The sequence below is a fragment of the Nicotiana tabacum genome, chromosome 6 (assembly GCF_000715075.1).
Source record: "Nicotiana tabacum cultivar K326 chromosome 6, ASM71507v2, whole genome shotgun sequence".
In the NCBI taxonomy this organism is placed as follows: domain Eukaryota; kingdom Viridiplantae; phylum Streptophyta; class Magnoliopsida; order Solanales; family Solanaceae; genus Nicotiana; species Nicotiana tabacum.
In genome coordinates this window covers 217,510,365-217,529,736 of record NC_134085.1, presented here as the reverse complement: position 1 = coordinate 217,529,736, position 19,372 = coordinate 217,510,365, and the positions used below count along the sequence as shown (strand labels likewise).

Here is a 19,372-nt window from a genome sequence, read left to right as displayed (position 1 = left end):
AGGCGCCCCGTGCAATTTTACGATTTTTTTCTACTCACCAAATTTTAATATATTTTCAAGTAAAATACATGTCTAAACACAACTTATAACTTTTAAAGATTGTTTTTCACTAATTTTCAATTTTTTTTTTCATTTTCAATCAACATTTATGTCCAAACGTGACCTATAAGAACCGAATTTAAATTAGTTGAATTAATGTTTGATGATAAAAAAAAAAAGATTTTCGTTTTCCGTTGGAATAGATAGAAGGGAGGGGGGGGGGGGGGAGGAGGCGGGGGGTACTTGTGTTGTAACGTTGCCGACGACGTGGCACTTAGGGAACCGCGTTCCAAGACTCGGGCATTTCTTCTTTTCTTGAGTCTTGATTTCTCCACTTCAGCCCGAAAGCGTGGGAAAATAGATAGAGAGAGAGAATGGCGAAGCTTTTATCCACACCTCGTCTCACCTCCATTCACCTCCGCACAGTCACTTCCACTCTCTCTAAACCTTCTTCTTCTCCAATTCACACTTCTCCCGCTCGTTCTCTCATCTCTCTTCACTACACTACTCGTCTCCTCAACCTTCCCTCTGCTGATAATCGTTGCCGCATTCACCGGAATTTCTCCGTTTCAGCCTTCGATACAAAAAACGACGACGTATCGTCGTCTTCCAAAGATGGAACCAAGGAAGAGCTTGGTTCTGAAATCAACGGCGATGATGATAGTGCGAAAAGTAATTCTACCAAGGAGGATCAATATCCGAGCGGAGAATTTGAATTGGAGGAGTACGGTGCTTGGAAGAGCTTATTAGTGAAGTTCAGAATGCTCTTTGCATTTCCTTGGGAGCGCGTCCGCAAAGGCAGTGTTCTCACTATGAAATTGCGCGGCCAGGTTAACTTCGAAATTTTGATTAATCATATTGACAATGTCCACCCGATTTGGTCATAGTAATCATAAGTAACATTTTTTTCGAAGAAAAGTATTTTCCTGATTAGTTCTGGAGTTCAATTGGATATAGAGTTTGTGGGAAGTGAATCAACTTCTAAATGTAGCTAAGTAGAGAGACGAAGGGTGGGGAAGTCACACATTTATTGATTGGTATAGAATGTTAGGTTTAAGCTTGGTTAGCTTAAAATAAAGAGTGAATGGGAAACGGAGGAAAAATGAAATATTTGAATTTCCCTCGTTGTGATCACAGTTAAAATGAAGAAGCTTAGTGGAGTTGTACGTTGAGTTTGTGCAATGGTACCTAGCCGTTGGAGTCCGTTAATAGACGGGAATTTATATGTTTTGGGTAGTGATACTTAAGTCCTCCCTTATAGTTTATTTCATACTTTCATAGGTTGCAATTGGACCCCGGTAATTAGGCCTTAGTAGGACTTTGGGTCCCTTACAGTGGTTATCTAGTTTTATCCTGTAATGATAGTGGGGTATATATATTTCTGTACCTTTGCAGCTGAGGAAATCAATCAAGAGAATATTTCTTTACCCTAATTTTATTTCCTTTTTGCTTATCTTTTGCCTTTCTTTTACTGTTCCATTGCGGCTGCATCATTTGGTATCAGGGCACGACCTCGCTCTGTAGATTAATGGCGGAAATAACTGAGATCATGAACATTAAGCATACAGGGACAGTAAAGGATTATTAAAGATCCTTTACTAATGTTATGACTAGACTCAACATAGCTGTAGAGCATGCCATCAGCATATTCTTAAACAACCTAAAACCAGAGCTCAGCAATGCTGTAACGATTGGCAACCCTTGCACACTACCCCAGGCCTTCTACTTGGCTAGACTGCATGAAGCCAGCTTTGCAGCCCTGAGTAAGGCCATAAAGGTGGGCAACTCAATGTCAGCTGTGCATAGGGGGAACATAACAACAACAACTACCCAGTAAAATCCCACCTAGTGGGGTCTAGGGAGGGTAATGTGTACGCAGACCTTACCCCTGCCCCGATAAGGGTCGAGAGGCTGTTTCCGATAGACCCTTGGCTCAGAAAGACGAAAATAAAGTAAAAAAAAACAAGAGGAGAGAATTCATTAGTAACTCCAATAAAAACCGTAATAGTAACATACACATAAAAACCGAAAGATGAATGGCACATAAGTCAGGGTCAAAACAATTGGCCCAGGAACAACTTGAATACATTCAAGAAACCAGCTACAGCTAAGTTTGACAATAACAGAAGGAGGAGGTTGAGTTTAGCAGAGATGGAGAAAAAGAGGGCTTAAGGATTGTGTTTCTTTTGTGATGAGAAGTTTGTACCTGGCCACAAATGCCAGGCCAAGAGGCAATTGTTCTCACTAGAGCCGGAAGTAGGTGAGGTACCAATAGAAGAGGAGGAAGAGGAGCAAATAGAAGAGGAAGGAGAGGAGATAGCTACAGAGCTTCCTGAGAATTGTGCTATATCCCTGCAGGCTTTAAATGGAACCTTAGGCTACCAAACCTTGAGGTTAAGAGGGTTCACAGAACAAAAGCCTTTGGAAATCTTCATTGACTGTGGCTCTACACATAATTTCATAGATGAAGGAACAACAACAAGGTTGGGATGCCAAATAAGCAAGACTAAGCCTAAGTTAGTACAGGTTGCTGATGGCAGAGAAGTGCCTACAGATAGTATCTGTAAGGGGTTCAAATGGTTAATGCAAGGGGCTGTGTTCCAGGATGACTTCTTAGTATTCCCAATTGGCAAAAGTGATATGGTACTGGGAATACAATGGCTCTACCCTCTAGATGATATCAAGTTCACTTTCAGAAAGCTTATGATGGAATTTGAGTATAAAGGGCAATTGCTCACCTTGCAAGGGATTCAGCCAAGATTCAAAACAGTTCAACCAAAAGCTATCAGCAAAATGACCATTGAAGGATAACAGTTCTTCATGGTTAAGGTAAGAGAGGCTGAATGCAAGGAAGTTAATGTGACAGAACCTGAAAAAGGTGAGTAATCAGAGGAACTTAAAGTGGTTCTTGCTGAGTATGCAGGAATATTTGAAGAGCCAACACAGTTACCTCCTTCAAGAGGGGTGTTTGATCATCATATCCCTTTGAAGGAGGGCAGTTTGCCAGTCAACTCCAGACCTTACAGATACTCACCAGTGCAGAAGGATGTCATTGAGACAATGGTGAGGGAAATGATGAACCAAGGCATCATACAGTACAGTTCCAGCCCCTATGCCTCTCCAGTGGTGCTAGTAAGCAAAAAGGATGGGTCCTGGAGGCTTTGTGTTGACTACAGAGCCCTCAACAAGGTGACAATTAAGGACAAATTTCCTATACCCATCATTGAAGAACTCCTAGATGAGCTGGGAGGGTCACAGATTTACTCCAAGATAGATCTCAAAGCGGGGTGCCATCAGATTAGAATGGCACCAAATGATGTTCATAAGACAGCATTCAAAACTCATTCTGGGCACTATGAATACCTGGTCATGCCCTTTGAGTTGACCAATGCACCATCCATTTTTCAGAGTCTGATGAACCACATTTTCCAAGAGCATCTCTGGAAATTCATCTTAGTCTTCTTTGATGATATCCTAGTCTACAGCAGAAATTTGGAAGAGCATCTGCAACACTTAAGAATGGTCTTTGGCTTGTTACTCCAACACCAGCTCTTAGCAAAGAAGAACAAATGTGTCTTTGCTGCACAAAGGGTGGAATACTTGGGTCATTACATCTCAGCTCAAGGGGTATCAACTGATCCAAGAAAGATTGAAGCTGTTCAATCATGGCCTGAGCCTCAGTCTGTGACACAATTAAGAGGATTCTTGGGGTTAACAGGGTATTATAGGAGGTTCATAAGAGGGTATGGAGTGATCAGCAAACCTCTCACTTGCTAAAAAAAGATGGGTTCACATGGACTGAAGGGGCTAGAAGAGCTTTCAGTCAACTTAAACTTCACTCACCACAACACCTGTCTTAGCCCTTCCTGACTTCTCATTGGCTTTTGTAGTTGAAACTGATGCCTGTAATGTAGGCATTGGAGCTGTTTTGATGCAGAAGGGACACCCTATTGCCTTTCTCAGCAAGGGATTATCCACACAACATCAGTCTTTATCTGTCTATGACAAGGAATTGTTGGCACTAGTAATGGCAGTCAACAAATGGTCTCAGTATTTGACAATGAGGCCTTTCATTGTTAAAACAGATCAGAGGGCCCTAAAGTTTCTACTAGAGCACAAGCTTCACACTGGTACTCAGCTCAAATGGATCACCAAACTAATGCAATATGACTTTGAAATAGAATATAAAAAGGGAAAGGAAAACAAAGCAGCAGATGCCTTATCTAGAATTCCACTGATCCAATTTGCTTCTATGACCCTATCCACTGTGAGGACTGACTTGCTTGAAATGATTATGCAAAGCTAGGAGCTTGATGAAGAATTGAAAACCATCATTCCGTCAATACAACAAGGAGGAGATAATACAAAGGGGTACACTTTTATACATGGCCAACTCAGGAAGAAGGAGAAGCTCGTAGTTGGACCTGATCTTCAACTTAGGAAGGATATACTGAAATTGTGGCATAGCTCAACAGTAGGAGAACATGAAACGGGAAGTTCAAGAATTGGTTAAGGCATGTGATGTTTGCCAGAGGCACAAGTATGACAATGCCCCTTATCCTGGATTACTGCAGCCACTCAAAATACCAGTGGCAGCTTGGAGCAGTATCAGCATGGATTTCATAGATGGGCTGCCTAAATCTAAAGGAAAAATAGTGATCTGGGTAGTGGTGGACAGACTAACCAAGTATGCTCACTTTCTAGCCTTTTCCCATCCTTACTCTGCCCATGATGTTGCCAAACTCTTTATGGAAAACATATACAAGCTACATGGAGTGCCTGAGAATATCATCAGTGATAGGGATCCCATTTTTACAAGTAAGGTTTGGCAAGAACTGTTCTCTATGATGAGAGTAACCCTCAACACCTCTACTGCCGATCACCCTCAAACTATGGACAGACAGAGGTAGTGAACAGGTGTTTGGAGACATATCTAAGGTGTTTCTGCTCAGACTCCCAAGCAGACTGGTCACAGTTCTTAGCAGCTGCAGAGTGGTGGTACAACACAACCTTCCACACCTCTATACAAAGCACACCATATGAGGCCTTGTATGGACAACCACCTCCATTACACCTACCCTACATGGCTGGGGATTCTCAAGTGGAGGAAGTTGACAGAAGCCCATTGACTAGAGAATTTAAGACACAATTGTTGAAATATCATCTCAAGAGAGCTCAACAAATGATGGAAGAACAAGCCAACAAACACAGATCTGATAGGCAGTTCAAGGAGGGAGATTGGGTTTACCTTAAAATCCAGCTATACATGCAGCTATCCATGTCAGGCAGACATTTTACTAAGCTCTCAGCAAGGTACTATGGCCCTTACCAAGTGCTGCAGAAAATAAGATCAGTGGCATACAAGTTGTCACTCCCAGCCCAGCTCTTATTGCACCCAACTTTTCATGTTTCTCAGCTTAAGGCTTGCCATGAGTTACCTTCTACTATAACCCATCCTCCTGTTATCGAGCTATCTAGCCCTTATTGTCCACAACCAAAGGAAATAGTGGAGAGAAGGCTGATTCAAAAAGGAAACAAGGCAGTGGCTCAAGTGTTGGTTAAGTGGAAGGAGCTTCCATCAGAATTAGCAACATGGGAAGACTATTCAGCATTGAAGATATGTTTTCTATCTTTTCTTCCTTGAGGACAAGGAAGACTTCAACAGGGGAGAACTGATGCACAGTTAAAATGAAGAAGCTTAGTGGAGTTGTACGTTGAGTTTGCGCAATGGTACCTAGCCGTTGGAGTCAATTAATAGACGGGAATTTATATGTTTTGGGTAGTGACACTTAAGTCCTCCCTTATAGTTTATTTCATACTTTCATAGGTTGCAATTGGACCCCTGTAATTAGGCCTTAGTAGGACTTTGGGTCCCTTACAGTGGTTATCTAGTTTTGTCCTTTAATGATAGTGAGTTATATATATTTCTGTACCTTTGCAGCTGAGGAAATCAATCAAGAGAATATTTCTTTACCCTAATTTTATTTCCTTTTTGCTTATCCTTTGCCTTTCTTTTACTGTTCCATTACGGCTGCATCACCTTGACAAAGGGACATTGTCCCATATTGGAAAAGACTTTTGATTGGTATATATATAATTGCTCTTCTTCTAGCTCTTAAAGAGTTAAGAAGAAGCAAGCCTCGCGCAGTCATTGCTCGGCTTCGGTCAAAGATTGATTGATTAATCTTTTTGGACAAACTTTCTTTAATTATGTAATAAAATATTAATTAAATTAGCCAAATATCCAACCCGAACCGGATCCGTGCGCCACCCGATTCATTTTCTTCCCGGATTTTTATTTAAATTTCTCTCCCGTTTTTAAGTGATTGTTCTGAAGGGTTGTAAACTTTCAGAAACAGTACTTCCATTGGCTATAAATTCGTTTGATTCCTCATATTTTTCCTTACGAATTTTCTGAACTTCAAGACTTTTTCTTCTTCTGCACAAATCTATTCCATTGTGATTTACTACCATTGAGTGGTTCGCTGACACTGTGGTTTTTGGTTACCAATACACCGGTGAGTTAAATCGTTCTATCCTGGAGGATAATATTCCAGCACCTCGGGTACTTGAGGGGAATAATTTCCTTAAGGACACACTGTGCATTCAATGGACTCGATTTATTCCGAAATTATTTTTTCATATATTATTTCGACATTCTGTTGCTGCTAACTTTCTGTTTCTGTTTCAGAAAGTTTACTGTTTTGTTATTTATTATAGTAATACAGATTGAATAACATAGAATACTTTTATTTTGCTAATGCTTATTTAGTTATTTCTTTTCTGTTTAGTTGAAGTAGTTGAAACTCTTGTACTGTTTGTCATGTCAGATATCTGATCAGTTACAGAGCCGTTTCTCTTCAGGATTATCTCTACCTCAAATTTGTGAGAACTTCATAAAGGCCGCGTATGATCCTCGAATCTCTGGTGTTTTTCTCCACATTGAACCTTTGAGTTGTGGCTGGGGCAAAGTTGAAGAAATTCGGAGGCATATACTGGACTTCAGGAAATCAGGCAAGGTTTCATCTTTATACTTTTGTGGAATGTTGAAAGCTGTAAAATGTTCATGTGCTTGTCACTTGATTATGTAACTTACTTGGGAAAGAGGAAAAAGATGACATTTTGTTATATCTGTCGCTGTAAGCTTGTAAGGGTTGAATTTGAACCAAGGAAGAGAAATATTTTAATCCAAGTAGGAACAAAAAAAATCTAGGACATAATGAATAGATGAAGGCATTCATATATATAAGCCTTTAGTACTATAGGAACTTTTAGGTTGAGGGACTGGAAGGGAGGAAATATTCTTTGCCCTCTTGGACCAAGACCACAAAATAAGATAAGTGACTATTGGAGATCAATGTCAAAAGTTGTTGTGAACTAATTTGAGAGGTGATGGAAATTTCAAGGTCCCTGGGAGTTGTTTTATCTGGACATTATCAGAATTATGTAAGATCCACCATACTAGACTCTAAGGCAAGTACGCCCTTCTGTCTTTGTTTATCGCTTTGAAGAACAATAGAGTCACAACATTTTCCACGTTCACTACGATTGACTACAAGAAGTGGTCGCTGCTTTCCCCATCTTATCTGTGTGCCTACTAGTCCCAATTCCTCAATGCAAATGAATGGAAAATTCTTGTGCTCATTCTGTACGTCTCATATGTGATGAAGTTTTCAAGTATGTCCGGCATCTTGAAGTATGTGCGTATTTCAGTGCTTCCTATGTTATGAAATTGGAGTAATGCCATGTCTCAGGTGAGATGAATATTAGACTAGAAACTATCTTATAAGAAATCTAAACTTTCAAGACAATTTTGAAGAGAAAATATTATCAATGCTTGACTGATTAAGAAGCAATGCTAGAAAAATATATCTTTCTTACCTTTCCAGTAAAAAAAAAATGCTAAAAGAATAGCAATATTACTTCCTTATAAAGTCTTAGAATTATACGTACATCTCTTTATTTTTGATCATTATGTAGAAGTATTTTCCTTCATAGTAGCATCTGAGGTAACTGATTGCGCAACAAGTCTGAATTTAAAATGAGTATAATGTTGCATAGACTGAAAAATTACTTGGATTAATTAAGCTTCTCATGTTGAAAGAGTTCAATATAAGATACTTTTTCTGGAATTAGGAAAAAGAAAGTAAAGAAGAGCATTAATCTTTGTTATTTTTCAGGTAAATTCATAGTTGGCTATGCACCTGCTTGTGGTGAAAAGGAGTATTACATCGGCTGTGCTTGTCAAGAGCTTTATGCCCCTCCAAGTGCTTACTTTGCCTTGTATGGTCTATCAGTTCAAGCATCATTTTTGGGAGGTTAGTTCTTTAGCTCCCAGCTGATACAAATAGAATCTTGGCGAGACAAGTTTCCCTTAACTATCCCGGAAGTGCTAAATTCTTACTGATCCTTGGATGTATGGAATGCTGGCTGAGCTTCATTTTCGGAATATTGAGTTAGTCATCATTGCAATAATACTTTTTTCTATATTCCAATTTATGCAAAAGTGCAAAAAGTATAAACCTATTTCACTCCAGAGTTACTGGAATTTGCTGGCCAGTGTTATTGGGGTTTCAGTGAGTGGGTGAATGCAGCCTCAATTGTTTAACAAAAGTGCAAATGTGATCTTAAATTGCTTACGATCACCCCTTAACTGCAGCAAATATGTTGCTCTGCAGGTGTCTTTGAGAAAGTTGGAATTGAGCCACAAGTGGAAAGAATTGGTAGATATAAGAGTGCTGGAGATCAACTAATGCGTAAAAGTATATCTGATGAAAATCGAGAGATGCTAACTGCATTACTTGATAATATCTATGGAAATTGGCTCGAAAAAGTTGCTCTCACTAAAGGTGACTTCAGATTTGAAGTTCATAAGTGGAGATATAAAGCTATTCCAGTGGGGATTTTCATGATCTGATTTTCTTACTTAGGGAAGAAAAAAGAAGACATTGAACATTTCGTCAATGACGGAGTTTACCAAGTTGAAAGGCTAAAGGAAGAGAGCTGGATAACAGATATAAAGTACGATGATGAGGTACAGTAAGTTGCTAGGTGTCTTGAGGCATTACTTGATAGAAACAGTTCTGTGATTATTTGTAAGTTCAACTGATTTAATGGCTGAGTTTTTTCCTTTTATTTTTTTGTGGGTGGGGTCGGGGGGTTCTTTTCAAATAAATTGGGAATGGTAATGGATTTACTTCTTTTCCACGGAAAGTCGATTCTTAAGATATCATGAAGGGAAAAAAATGTAGTCAACTACTAGTATGTGCCATTTAATTGACCATTCTGGTGTAGGTGATTCTAGGATGATTTACCTCTCTCTGCATTAGAAATTAAATCAAGAATTCATCTTTATATATATGATATAAATGTTTTGTTCATGGAATGTTGAGATATTCTCATATTAAATAATACTCCCTCTATTCCGGTTTAGATGACACTTATTTTTTATGTGATCAAACATTTTTTTCTTTGACCACAAATGTTTCATATATTTTTGAAATGTTTTTATTTATAAAAAAAGTTGTAACTATAGTATTTCTTTATCTAATTTACATTTGTTGCAAATTTTAGCTTAAAAAGATTAAGAAATCAATGTCCGAATTGAGATTTGACATTTTGACTCTCATACTCTGAGCCCTTCACTCTTTTTGTAACGGAGGGAGTAATCTATTACACTTCTTCAACATTGTGTCTGATCTCTTTGCTTGCCAAACTAGGCCTCTCTATGATTTCAACTTTATCGGGTGTACCCGAAGGGACCTCGCAAAAGCAGGTCTTCTAATCTGGGATGCATACCAAACTTTTATGAGGACTGAACTTTATATACAAATTTTATAGCTGCACAGGTTATCATAATCTCTGTACTCTTTTACAGTCTTATGATGAGCAGACCTCAGTATCCAATGTTTTCACCCTTTTCTTATATATTTTTAGCTTATGAAAAGAAAAAAAAAGGGGCAGCCCAGTGCACTAAGCGCCAGCAATGCGTGGGATCCGGGGAAGGGCCGGACCGCAAGAGTCTATTATACGCAGTCTTACCCTACATCTCTGCCGGAGGCTGATTCCACGGCTCGAACCTGTGACCTCCTGGTCACGTGGCAGCAACTTTACCCGTTAGCTTATGCCATTGATGAAATCTTGGAAATCAGTTTCATTGACTTCTAGTTAAAAATTCATTTAATAAGTAAACAGTCAGTGTTCATCAAACGACATACGTATAGCAGGTCTATCTATATGTGATTATAAGGAGAGCAACTAAGTTGTAGATCAGTTTCGTTGACTTCTAGTTAAAAAATTATTATAATAAGTAAACAGTCCGTATTCATCAGATGACATACGCATTGCAGGTCTATGTGTGATTATAAGGAGAGCAACTAAGTTGTATGCTAGCATTGTTGCCTAGAAAACAAGAGTGGCACACACTGTAATCTCTTTTATTGTACTAAGCTGATAGAGGCTGTGTCATTTATGCATCTGGCCATCTGAATTTAGTCACTCTGCATAAAAATGTTTAACTTGCTTCATGAACTTGACATGTTCATAAGAACTTAAAAATCACTTTTTTTCCCATGGTTAATGAAGGGATCACTGATTGTTCAACACTCAGGTAATGTCAATGTTGAAAGAGCGTTTGGAAATTCCGAAGGACAAAAATCTCCCTGCAGTTGATTACAGGTTTTTTCTTTTTGAATTTCAAGTCACCTGGATATGTTTTTCTCAGGATTGCTTTTTTGCACCAATATTTTGTACGTTTCTTTTCATGAGATCAACTGATGATCTTTATTAATTGAAGTGAAGATGCAATATTTTGGAATTTGGCCTTGCACTTTACTGTTGTTTTTGGACTAATCTATGGCCCTTGAATTTTCAGAGAGTATCAAAACTAAGGGAAAAAAATATTATTTTGTGTAATTCTGCAAAATATCCCGGGTGGCTACTGCGAAACAGGGAATGTGTCATAACTTTTTTCAGTTTGACTTGGGATTTTGTCAACCATCAATTGTCTTGTATTTTAGTGTCCTCTCTCCAAATTTCTTTGTTTCATCTGTTATGCACTATTTTCCTTTTGTATTTAAAATCATTTTGTGGTTATTATATTCTGACGCAGGAAGTATTCAAGAGTTAGGAGATGGACTCTCGGTCTGACAGGTTATAAAGAACAGATAGCTGTGATTCGAGCCTCTGGGAGCATTAGTCGCACACGCGGTCGATTTAGTTCATCCAGTTCAGGAATTGTAGCAGAGCAGTTAATTGAGAAAATTCGTAGTGTACGAGGTATGAACTGTACTTGTATGTGCACAATTCGTGAATGATTCATTAAGTGGTCAAGATATGTGAAAACAGTTGGTCGTTACACAGTGAATCTTGATTAGCCATAAATCATGAATACCAAGTTTTTAGTTTCAAAAAGACATTTTGCAGAAACAAGGCATTATCCACTCTGTACAGTTCTGGCTACCTTTTTTTTTCTTTTCCAATTTGCTTAGTGCTCTTTCCTCTCTTTCCAACTTAGATTCTGGAGAGATTTGTATTTTTGAAAAGCGTTTGCTAAGTATGAAGGAGAAAAATTCTTGCTAGGACTGTGTTAGTGTTACGTTGCTAGTGGTGTACTTGAATAATCAAAGTGCTACACTCATATTCAATGTTTCTTCTTTTTCAGACTTTAATAGTGAACCTAAAAGATGGTAAGGCCAGCTTGGTTATTGTTAGTTGCAGGCTTATTTTTTCATGTAATGCATGAAGTTGCTATCAGCTATGAAAGTTATTTTAGAAGAACGGTATGTAAAATTTTCAGGTAACCAGTAGGAAGTCAATGAAGATGTCCTTTAAGGCTCCTGCATGTGTTGTAAATTGTATGAATGCTTGCTTTGAGCCGAGGGTCTATCGGAAACAACCTCTCTGCCTGCACAAGGTAGAGGTAAGGTTGTGTACATACTGACCCCACTTGTGGGATTATATTGGGTATATTGTTGGTGTTGTTGTTGCATGTGTTGTACACTCTAAATTGCAGCAGATTTGGATGCTTCATATGTGCTGATTTAAGATGAATGGAGGAAAAAGCTTGATAGGTTTAGGTGATTGCGTGCTTATTTTGGCTTCTTTCTTGTGGTTGTGAAATTTTCTTCTTTCTTTTGTATTTCATGTGTGGCTATGCTATGCAGAGTCGAAAAGGTATAAAGCTGTCGTCCTTCGAATTGATAGTCCTGGAGGTGACGCTCTTGCTTCTGATCTGTAAGTCCTGTTATATGGTGGCTCTTTCCTTTGTATGCACTATGTTAGGAGCCACTTGGCTGTCTGAATTTTTTCCTTTTAACTTCTATAATGTTGCATTTACATTCTTCCATGTTTTTTATAGGTAAAGTAACACAAAATCCTAACTGCTTATTTGATTGTCTTGTACAATGGAAATCTCAACTCTTTATTTTCATTTAATCTCCTGTTTTGAGTTCTTCGATGATACTTCAGCTAAATCACTTGTAAAATAGAATGTGATATTGTTCTTTCCTTGTCTTCAAAGCAGTCAATATATTTTCCACATATAAAAGCTTCTGTAATAGACTCTGACGAACATTATTTTATTTTTTTCAAACCAAGTTCTCTGTTGATTGATTAGGATGCTTTTCTCCACAGAATGTGGAGAGAAATCAGACTGCTGGCAGAAACTAAGCCTGTTATAGCATCCATGGCTGATGTGGCAGCCAGTGGAGGATATTATATGGCAATGGCTACACAAGCTATTGTGGCGGAGAACCTTACACTGACAGGTTCAATAGGTGTGGTGACAGGTAAATCTAGCTACTAGAATAAATTCTAGCTCCTTACAAACTGTGATTGAGTGGTACACTAAATTTGGGGCTAATGTCAGAGCTGGAATAATTTTCCGCAGAACCTTGTGCTTCACAAGTGTGTGTATTGTGTTTTAGGACTTGTAATTTGCACTAGCAAGATAATTTCTGTGCAGGTGTTATCAGCTCCCAAAAGTTTGTAACTGATTAAGAGATATCTTGAATTGCAGTTACTGTTGCATATCTTGATCCAAACATAATTCAGGAACCGAAATGTAGGTAAATTTACCATCCACCTTTAAGAATTAGAAATAGCTCCCAACCGCTTGAAAGCATCACCATGCAGGTGAACTATGTTCCTTGTGATGGTTAGACAGTGTTTTTACTTAAGTTGGAATGACCTGTGCTCTTCAGAAACTCCTTAATCCTAGTTGTTTTAGAAGAAAAATCATAAAACCCAAGTGGTTACTATGCAATCAATATTGCTTTTGTTTGTCCGTAATCCTTTGGCCTTATAATTTTATGTTTGTTGAATTATTCATCGTTAGTTGGTCCGACTGCTTTTAGTTTGCCTGTAGGTTACCTAATAAACTTTTACGTTATCAAAAGAAAAAAAGTAAAAAGTAAAACGTTCACCTGTCTGTGAGCTGAGGGATACACTTAAGGTGCAGAAGCATGGATTGGTAATTGATTGACCAGATTTATTTATATCTCCAAATTGATGAAGGTTTCTACTCATGTTAGACCCAGTTGAACTTTCCACACTCTTTTACCTTTTAAAGGAAGATATTGAGGGGGGAAAATCTCGATCTTGAATGCCAGGTGTTTTTCCTTGTGTGGTACAACTTGTTTGAAGCCTTTGTGCTGCTTTGCTAGAATGCATGATTGGTCAATGATTCCTTGCATAAGCGGATCTTGTCTAATTCCAAGCTCTTTCTTATACCATCTTCACCAGAGGATAAATCAAAATCAAAATGTCTCTCTTTGAATGCCGTCCATAGGAGTAATCAGTCCCAACTACTACGAAAACTCAGCGCACATGCCTGAACTGTATGTTCTTGTATCGCATTTGGTGCTCTTACAAGGTTGATTGTACAGATATTCTTTTTATGCCCTCCAGATTAGTCCATAGAACTGGATTGTGAGGGGGCAAGGTTCCTTTAATTGTCCCAACAGTCTGTCTTTCACAATGTATACCAAATTTAGTTCCATTACTTACCATCTCAGAATATATTGAAGTGTAACTAGACAGTTCTATATTGAATGGAATAGCCGAATTTTTTCCAAGCTTTTATTTGGAGAAAGTATTTGGAGTTAAGTCCAACTATAGAATTGAATATCTTTCGGGTTGAGGCTATGTTAGTGCTTTGTCCATATAACAAGCCTGATGTGGAAATTAATGATTTTTTCCACAAAATAACATGAATAACCAAAATATAAGACGGAGGATAAATTGTATCTTACAGATAGGTTATGTAGTTAGAGATGGTAGTTCACAGGTAGAGGCTAGAGCCCTTGCATTCTATCTCTTCACTAGGCCCTCCCCTTCCCTTATCCCAACTCGGTCATTCACCCACCCGTTGCTCCCAATTCTTTAGAACACTGACAATTTGAGCTTGAACTGATAGTAGTAAAATTGGGATGACAACTCTCTTTGGTGTGTGTGTGTGTGCAGGTGGGTGGGTGGGTGTGCCTGCAAGTAGTGGAGATTGGGTCGAGTTGATGTGTGTCTTGATGAAACCTCCAAGATTTTGGCCTGTGGGAGAGGCAATTATGCCGGTCCATGTATTTGCTTCCACACGAGTGTCAATCCTTTATAGTTTCAATTTTTCCGTTCCTTGGTTCCTCTGGGTTTTCCTTTGATATCCATGCTGTTCTGGAAGTCTTTCGTTCTGCCATTTCATGCCCCCTTGTATTTAGTTTCGTTGGTCCTTAATATTCACAAAATGTACTTGTACGAGGTCTTCCATAGTGGAATTGGCTTTATGAGCTAGGACTCCCATTTCACATATATCCCCGTGCAAATATTTTAATCAGATTCAATATGTTAAAATTACATGTTTTTGGCAGGAAAATTCAACTTGGGAAACTTATATGAAAAAATTGGCTTCAATAAGGAGATAATATCAAGGGGAAGATATGCAGAGCTTACTGCGGCTGAACAACGACCATTCAGGTGAAATTTTTCCGTCTTCCTTGAGGTTATACATGTCACTGGGTGGTCCATTACACCTTGAACCCCATTTTATAAGAACATAACCTTAAGTCGTGAATTTCACGTTACATCATTCTGTTCTTACTGCTCCGTTTTTGGGGCCTCTATAAGCCAGCTGAAGTTTGCTCGTAAAAAGTAGGATAGCTTCTGTACTTACGCAGAACACCAAAATCAGAACTTCCACTTCTGTACTTAGTGGATTTTGAGCTTAGCTGCTGTTTTAAATGCCTACAAGTGGAAATCCAACTATTGTCTTGTATTTTGATTTAGTATATTATCAGATAGAATTTCATCTGCAGGCCTGAGGAAGCAGAGCTGTTTGCCAAATCTGCACAGCATGCATATACCCAATTCTGTCTTGTATTTTGATTTAGTATATTATCAGATAGAATTTCATCTGCAGGCCTGAGGAAGCAGAGCTGTTTGCCAAATCTGCACAGCATGCATATACCCAATTCCGGGACAAGGCTGCCCTTTCAAGATCAATGACGGTATGCTACTGGTGAAGAGTACAGCTTAGAATGGAACAGTCATTACTTTACTTATCAGTTGATTGAAAATACGAAGCACTGCATTTTAGGTGGAGAAAATGGAGGAGGTTGCACAAGGGAGAGTCTGGACTGGAAATGATGCTCTTTCACGAGGTCTAGTTGATGCTATCGGTGGTCTCTCTCGTGCTGTCGCAATTGCAAAACAGAAGGCCAATATACCTCAGGAAAAACAGGTGCGGCATAAGCAAATCTTATTTTGCTGTTAAAAACAGCTATTTCAAGTTTGAGCACATAGATTGTAGTGCTGTGCTTTCTGAAGCATGATTCTCAAGTCTATATTTCAGTTTATGCTTGGATCTTTGTCAACTGTCATTCTAGTTAAATTCTGGAACTCTCTTGGGAACCTCAGGATCTGAATCTCTTGATCTTCTAATAGAGAGCTGGTGAATTTTCCTGCCAAAACCGGGTTCTAGATCATCTCAGTTGCTTCTTTCATCAATAATTGCCACAACTTTGAGATAAAAAGAAGTCAAATTGTAGCAAAAGGGAATAGCTTGACAAAGGCTCACTACATCGTAGACGCGGTCTGCTCTGACTTTCTTGCAAGATACTTTAATGTGTGCTGCTGTCAAGCAGCAGATTTAGCTTTGTTTTTGTGCACTCTGAGCCACCTTTCATTGTTGCCAAATTATAATGGGTTTAATGATAGCATTTTTTGGAAATCTAAACAATAGTTATTGTTTTCATTAGTCAGATGTGAACCATGTATGGTACTCATCCCTTTGTGTTTTATTCAGAAAAAAGAAATACATGATGATGTAGGAACTGAGTTTTTGGAAGATTCCTGGATATGGAATTTGAAATACTTGTAAGGATCATGATGTGACCACTGCACATTCTTTCTGCTTCTTTTGTTTATAAAATGCTCACTTATAAAATAAAATAAAAAGAAATACATGATGATGTTTGATGGCCAACTAACTTAATGTTACTAATACCTAACAAAGCTTGGAAGCTGCTTTCTACTATTAGTAACTGAAAATGTAGTAAGAGGTGAGAAACTTTGACTGGAAAAGCAAAAATGTTTTTTGAAGAGTAGAAACTATCTCGTGAGTTAATTTCCTCCTTTTTTATTTGTACTGTCGTCTCTTTCTCTATCACTTTGATGTAATGGAGATGAATTTCTTAGTCTTCCTAATAAGTTGTTAAAACTGCAGGTTTCTGTTGTTGAGCTGTCAAGGCCATCCGCATCCTTACCGGAAGTTTTAAGCGGCATAGGGAGCTCTTTAGCCGGAGCAGATAGAACTTTAAAAGAGTTGCTAAATGATGTGGCATCATCTGATGGAATCCAAGCCCGTATGGACGGGGTCATGTTTGAGAAACTAGGAGGAGCCGCTTACACCAATCCTTTGTTTATGTTGATAAAAGATTGCCTCAGTTCCTTATAAAGTCAAAATGATGCACACTGTTGCATCAGAAATATCTCATTTTATTATTTGCTGGAGCAAAACATTCATACATGGATCTTACTTTTTGTTGGGGATGCGGAATTTGGGAACATTAGTTCTCTGCTTCCTTTCAGAAAGTAAAAGATCAGGTAATTGCCTCTTTTCCTTGTATTTAGTATAGAACTTTCGATTTGTTTTAGTTTTAGGTTTTGGGTTTGTGAGAAAGTAAAACAAATGGATAGGTGGTAAAAAATAGATTGAATTTCCTCAAAAGAAATTGCTTCCTTAAAGTCGATAGTGGTAAAATAGGAGTATTTGATTCTTGTAAAAAATTAATATTTGATTTATTTACTAAAAGTTACAGTGATTGCAGGTTCAAATATATGAGCTCTTGCTGATTTGAATTCAGGTTGAGCAGTTTCTTGGTATCAACTTTCAAATTCATTATCACATATAAGGGTATGGAGATACCACTCGAATTGGTATCTTGACATTCTGTTATAACTACTGTAACTTCGAAAAGGTTCCACTTTGTAATTCCTGTTCCGTATGATTCATCATCTCCGTACAGACAGATCCATGGGGTGCCAACGGCCATGTGTAAAATACAGATGTATTACGATTTTAGTAGTGGATTATTCTCATTATCTCTTTTTCCAACTCTTTCTTTTGGGATGCGAACTATTACAATAACAATAACAACATACCCAGTAGTTTCCCACAAGCGGGTCTGGGAGGGTATGATGTACGCAACCTTACCCTTATTCATGGGAGGGCAGAAAGGTTGTTTTCGATATACCCTCAGTTAGAGAACGACGGAAAAAAAGGTAATTGCAACAACTAGGAATAACAACAAGATAAAATAAGATCGAATCCAAGAATGCAGTTAAATTCTAGACAGTACTAACCATCTATAAATAAAAGATATCATATAAACACTAATGCTAGCGAACTGATTAAGACAAAGAGAAACGCTCGCTACTACGAACCTTCTACCCTAATCTTTGACCTCCACACCCTCCTGTCTAGGGCCATGTCCTCAGTCAACTCTAGTTGCGCCATGTCCCGCATAATAACCTCTCCCCAAGACTTCTTAGCCCTACCTCTACCCCCTTCTGCTACCTATCGAGGCTAACCGCTCACACCTTCTAACTGGGGCTTCTATACTTCTCCTTTTAACATGCCCGAACCATCTCAACCTTGCCTCTTGCATCTTATCCTCCACAGAGGCCACTACTACCTTTTCCCGAATAACTTCATTCCTAATCTTATCCAACCAGTTATGCCCACACATCTACTTCAACATCCTCATCTCAGCTACTTTTAGCTTCTGGGGTATGAGAGTTCTTCTTTTAGCTTCTGGGTACGAGAGTTCTTGACTGACCAACACTCTGCTCCATACAATATAGTCGGTCTAATTACAACCTTTTAGAACTTACCTTTAAGTCTCAGTGGCACATTCTTATCACAATATACACCGAAAGCGAACCTCCAATTCATGCATCCTGCTCCGATACGATGCGTGACATCTTTATCAATTTCCCTTTACCTTGTATTATAGATCCAAGATACTTGAAACTACCTCTCTTGGGGATGACTTGCGTATCAAGTCTCACCTTCATATCTCCTTCTTGGGTACCGTTTGCTGAACTTGTACTCCAAGTATTCCGTCTTGTCATGCTCAACTTGAAACCCTCAAGACTCTAGGTTTGCCTCCAAACCTCCAGCCTCTTGTTAACATCACCTCGCATCTCGTCAATTAAAACTATGTCATCAGGAAATAACATACACCATGACACCTCACCTTGAATGTGTCTCGTCAATGCGTACATCGCCAAGAAAACCCCATCATAACCGAAACTATTGTTGCTTCAATAAGGCCCAAGCTTTATGCATACAGGTAGAGCTCGGTTTTATGGTATAACAAGTTGGGTACCAATTCAAGCACATCTTTGTGAATTAATAGAAGCTAGAAAGCTTTCATAGCATGACGAAAGATAACCATCTTCCCATCTCCCCGCTTCACGTTGAAGGAAAAAAAAAGGGAGAAAACCACAATCACCACCTAGGGCCTGCTCTCCTTCTTCCCTGAGAAGACGACAAAGGTTAATATATATGTTTTCAGGAATTGTCTAATGCTTTAGCCATCTCAACCTTTACCCCATTTTTGGTTCCCCAGTGGGGAGACAACTTATTCCAACCATTCCCCCATTTTTTTTCCCAAATTTTTTTATATTCTTCTCTCTCTTTTATATTATATTATTATTTTTTATTTCAATTTTATTTTTTAATTTTCATTAAACAAATTTCATCTTTTATTTTTTCATTAATTTATAATTTCCATTAAAACAATTTCATAAAATTTTATAATTTGTAAGCAATTATTATAGA

General features: G+C 38.5%; 1 protein-coding gene across 6 annotated transcripts; it reads left to right on the top strand.

Annotated features, from left to right (window-relative positions):
• The first annotated feature begins 240 nt into the window (after window positions 1–240).
• LOC107819019 (serine protease SPPA, chloroplastic) lies at window positions 241–17,628 on the top strand. Of its 6 annotated transcripts, none has more exons than XM_075256710.1 (15): window positions 249–869; window positions 6,870–7,053; window positions 8,220–8,357; window positions 8,718–8,888; window positions 8,970–9,073; window positions 10,649–10,716; window positions 11,150–11,316; window positions 12,204–12,273; window positions 12,673–12,827; window positions 14,898–15,003; window positions 15,446–15,533; window positions 15,623–15,766; window positions 15,943–16,117; window positions 16,751–17,130; window positions 17,355–17,628. In XM_075256710.1, exons 1-13 carry the CDS (start codon window positions 414–416, stop codon window positions 15,964–15,966), a joined length of 1,875 nt encoding a protein of 624 aa, XP_075112811.1. In that variant the 5' UTR covers window positions 249–413; the 3' UTR covers window positions 15,967–16,117; window positions 16,751–17,130; window positions 17,355–17,628. The 6 variants fall into 6 exon arrangements, with proteins under 6 accessions (XP_075112809.1, XP_075112811.1, XP_075112812.1 ...); XM_075256711.1 differs by having other exon boundaries at window positions 17,346–17,628; XM_075256708.1 differs by lacking the exon at window positions 15,943–16,117 and having other exon boundaries at window positions 241–869.
• The last annotated feature ends 1,744 nt before the right edge of the window (window positions 17,629–19,372 follow it).

Coding starts and splice junctions, on each gene's coding strand:
- LOC107819019 (XM_075256708.1), top strand. CDS start 414: ATGGCGAAGCTTTTATCCACACCTCGTCTCACCTCCATTCACCTCCGC. Junction 10,717..11,149: donor CTCCCTGCAGTTGATTACAG/GTTTTTTCTTTT, acceptor ATTCTGACGCAG/GAAGTATTCAAGAGTTAGGA. Junction 11,317..12,203: donor GAAAATTCGTAGTGTACGAG/GTATGAACTGTA, acceptor TATGCTATGCAG/AGTCGAAAAGGTATAAAGCT.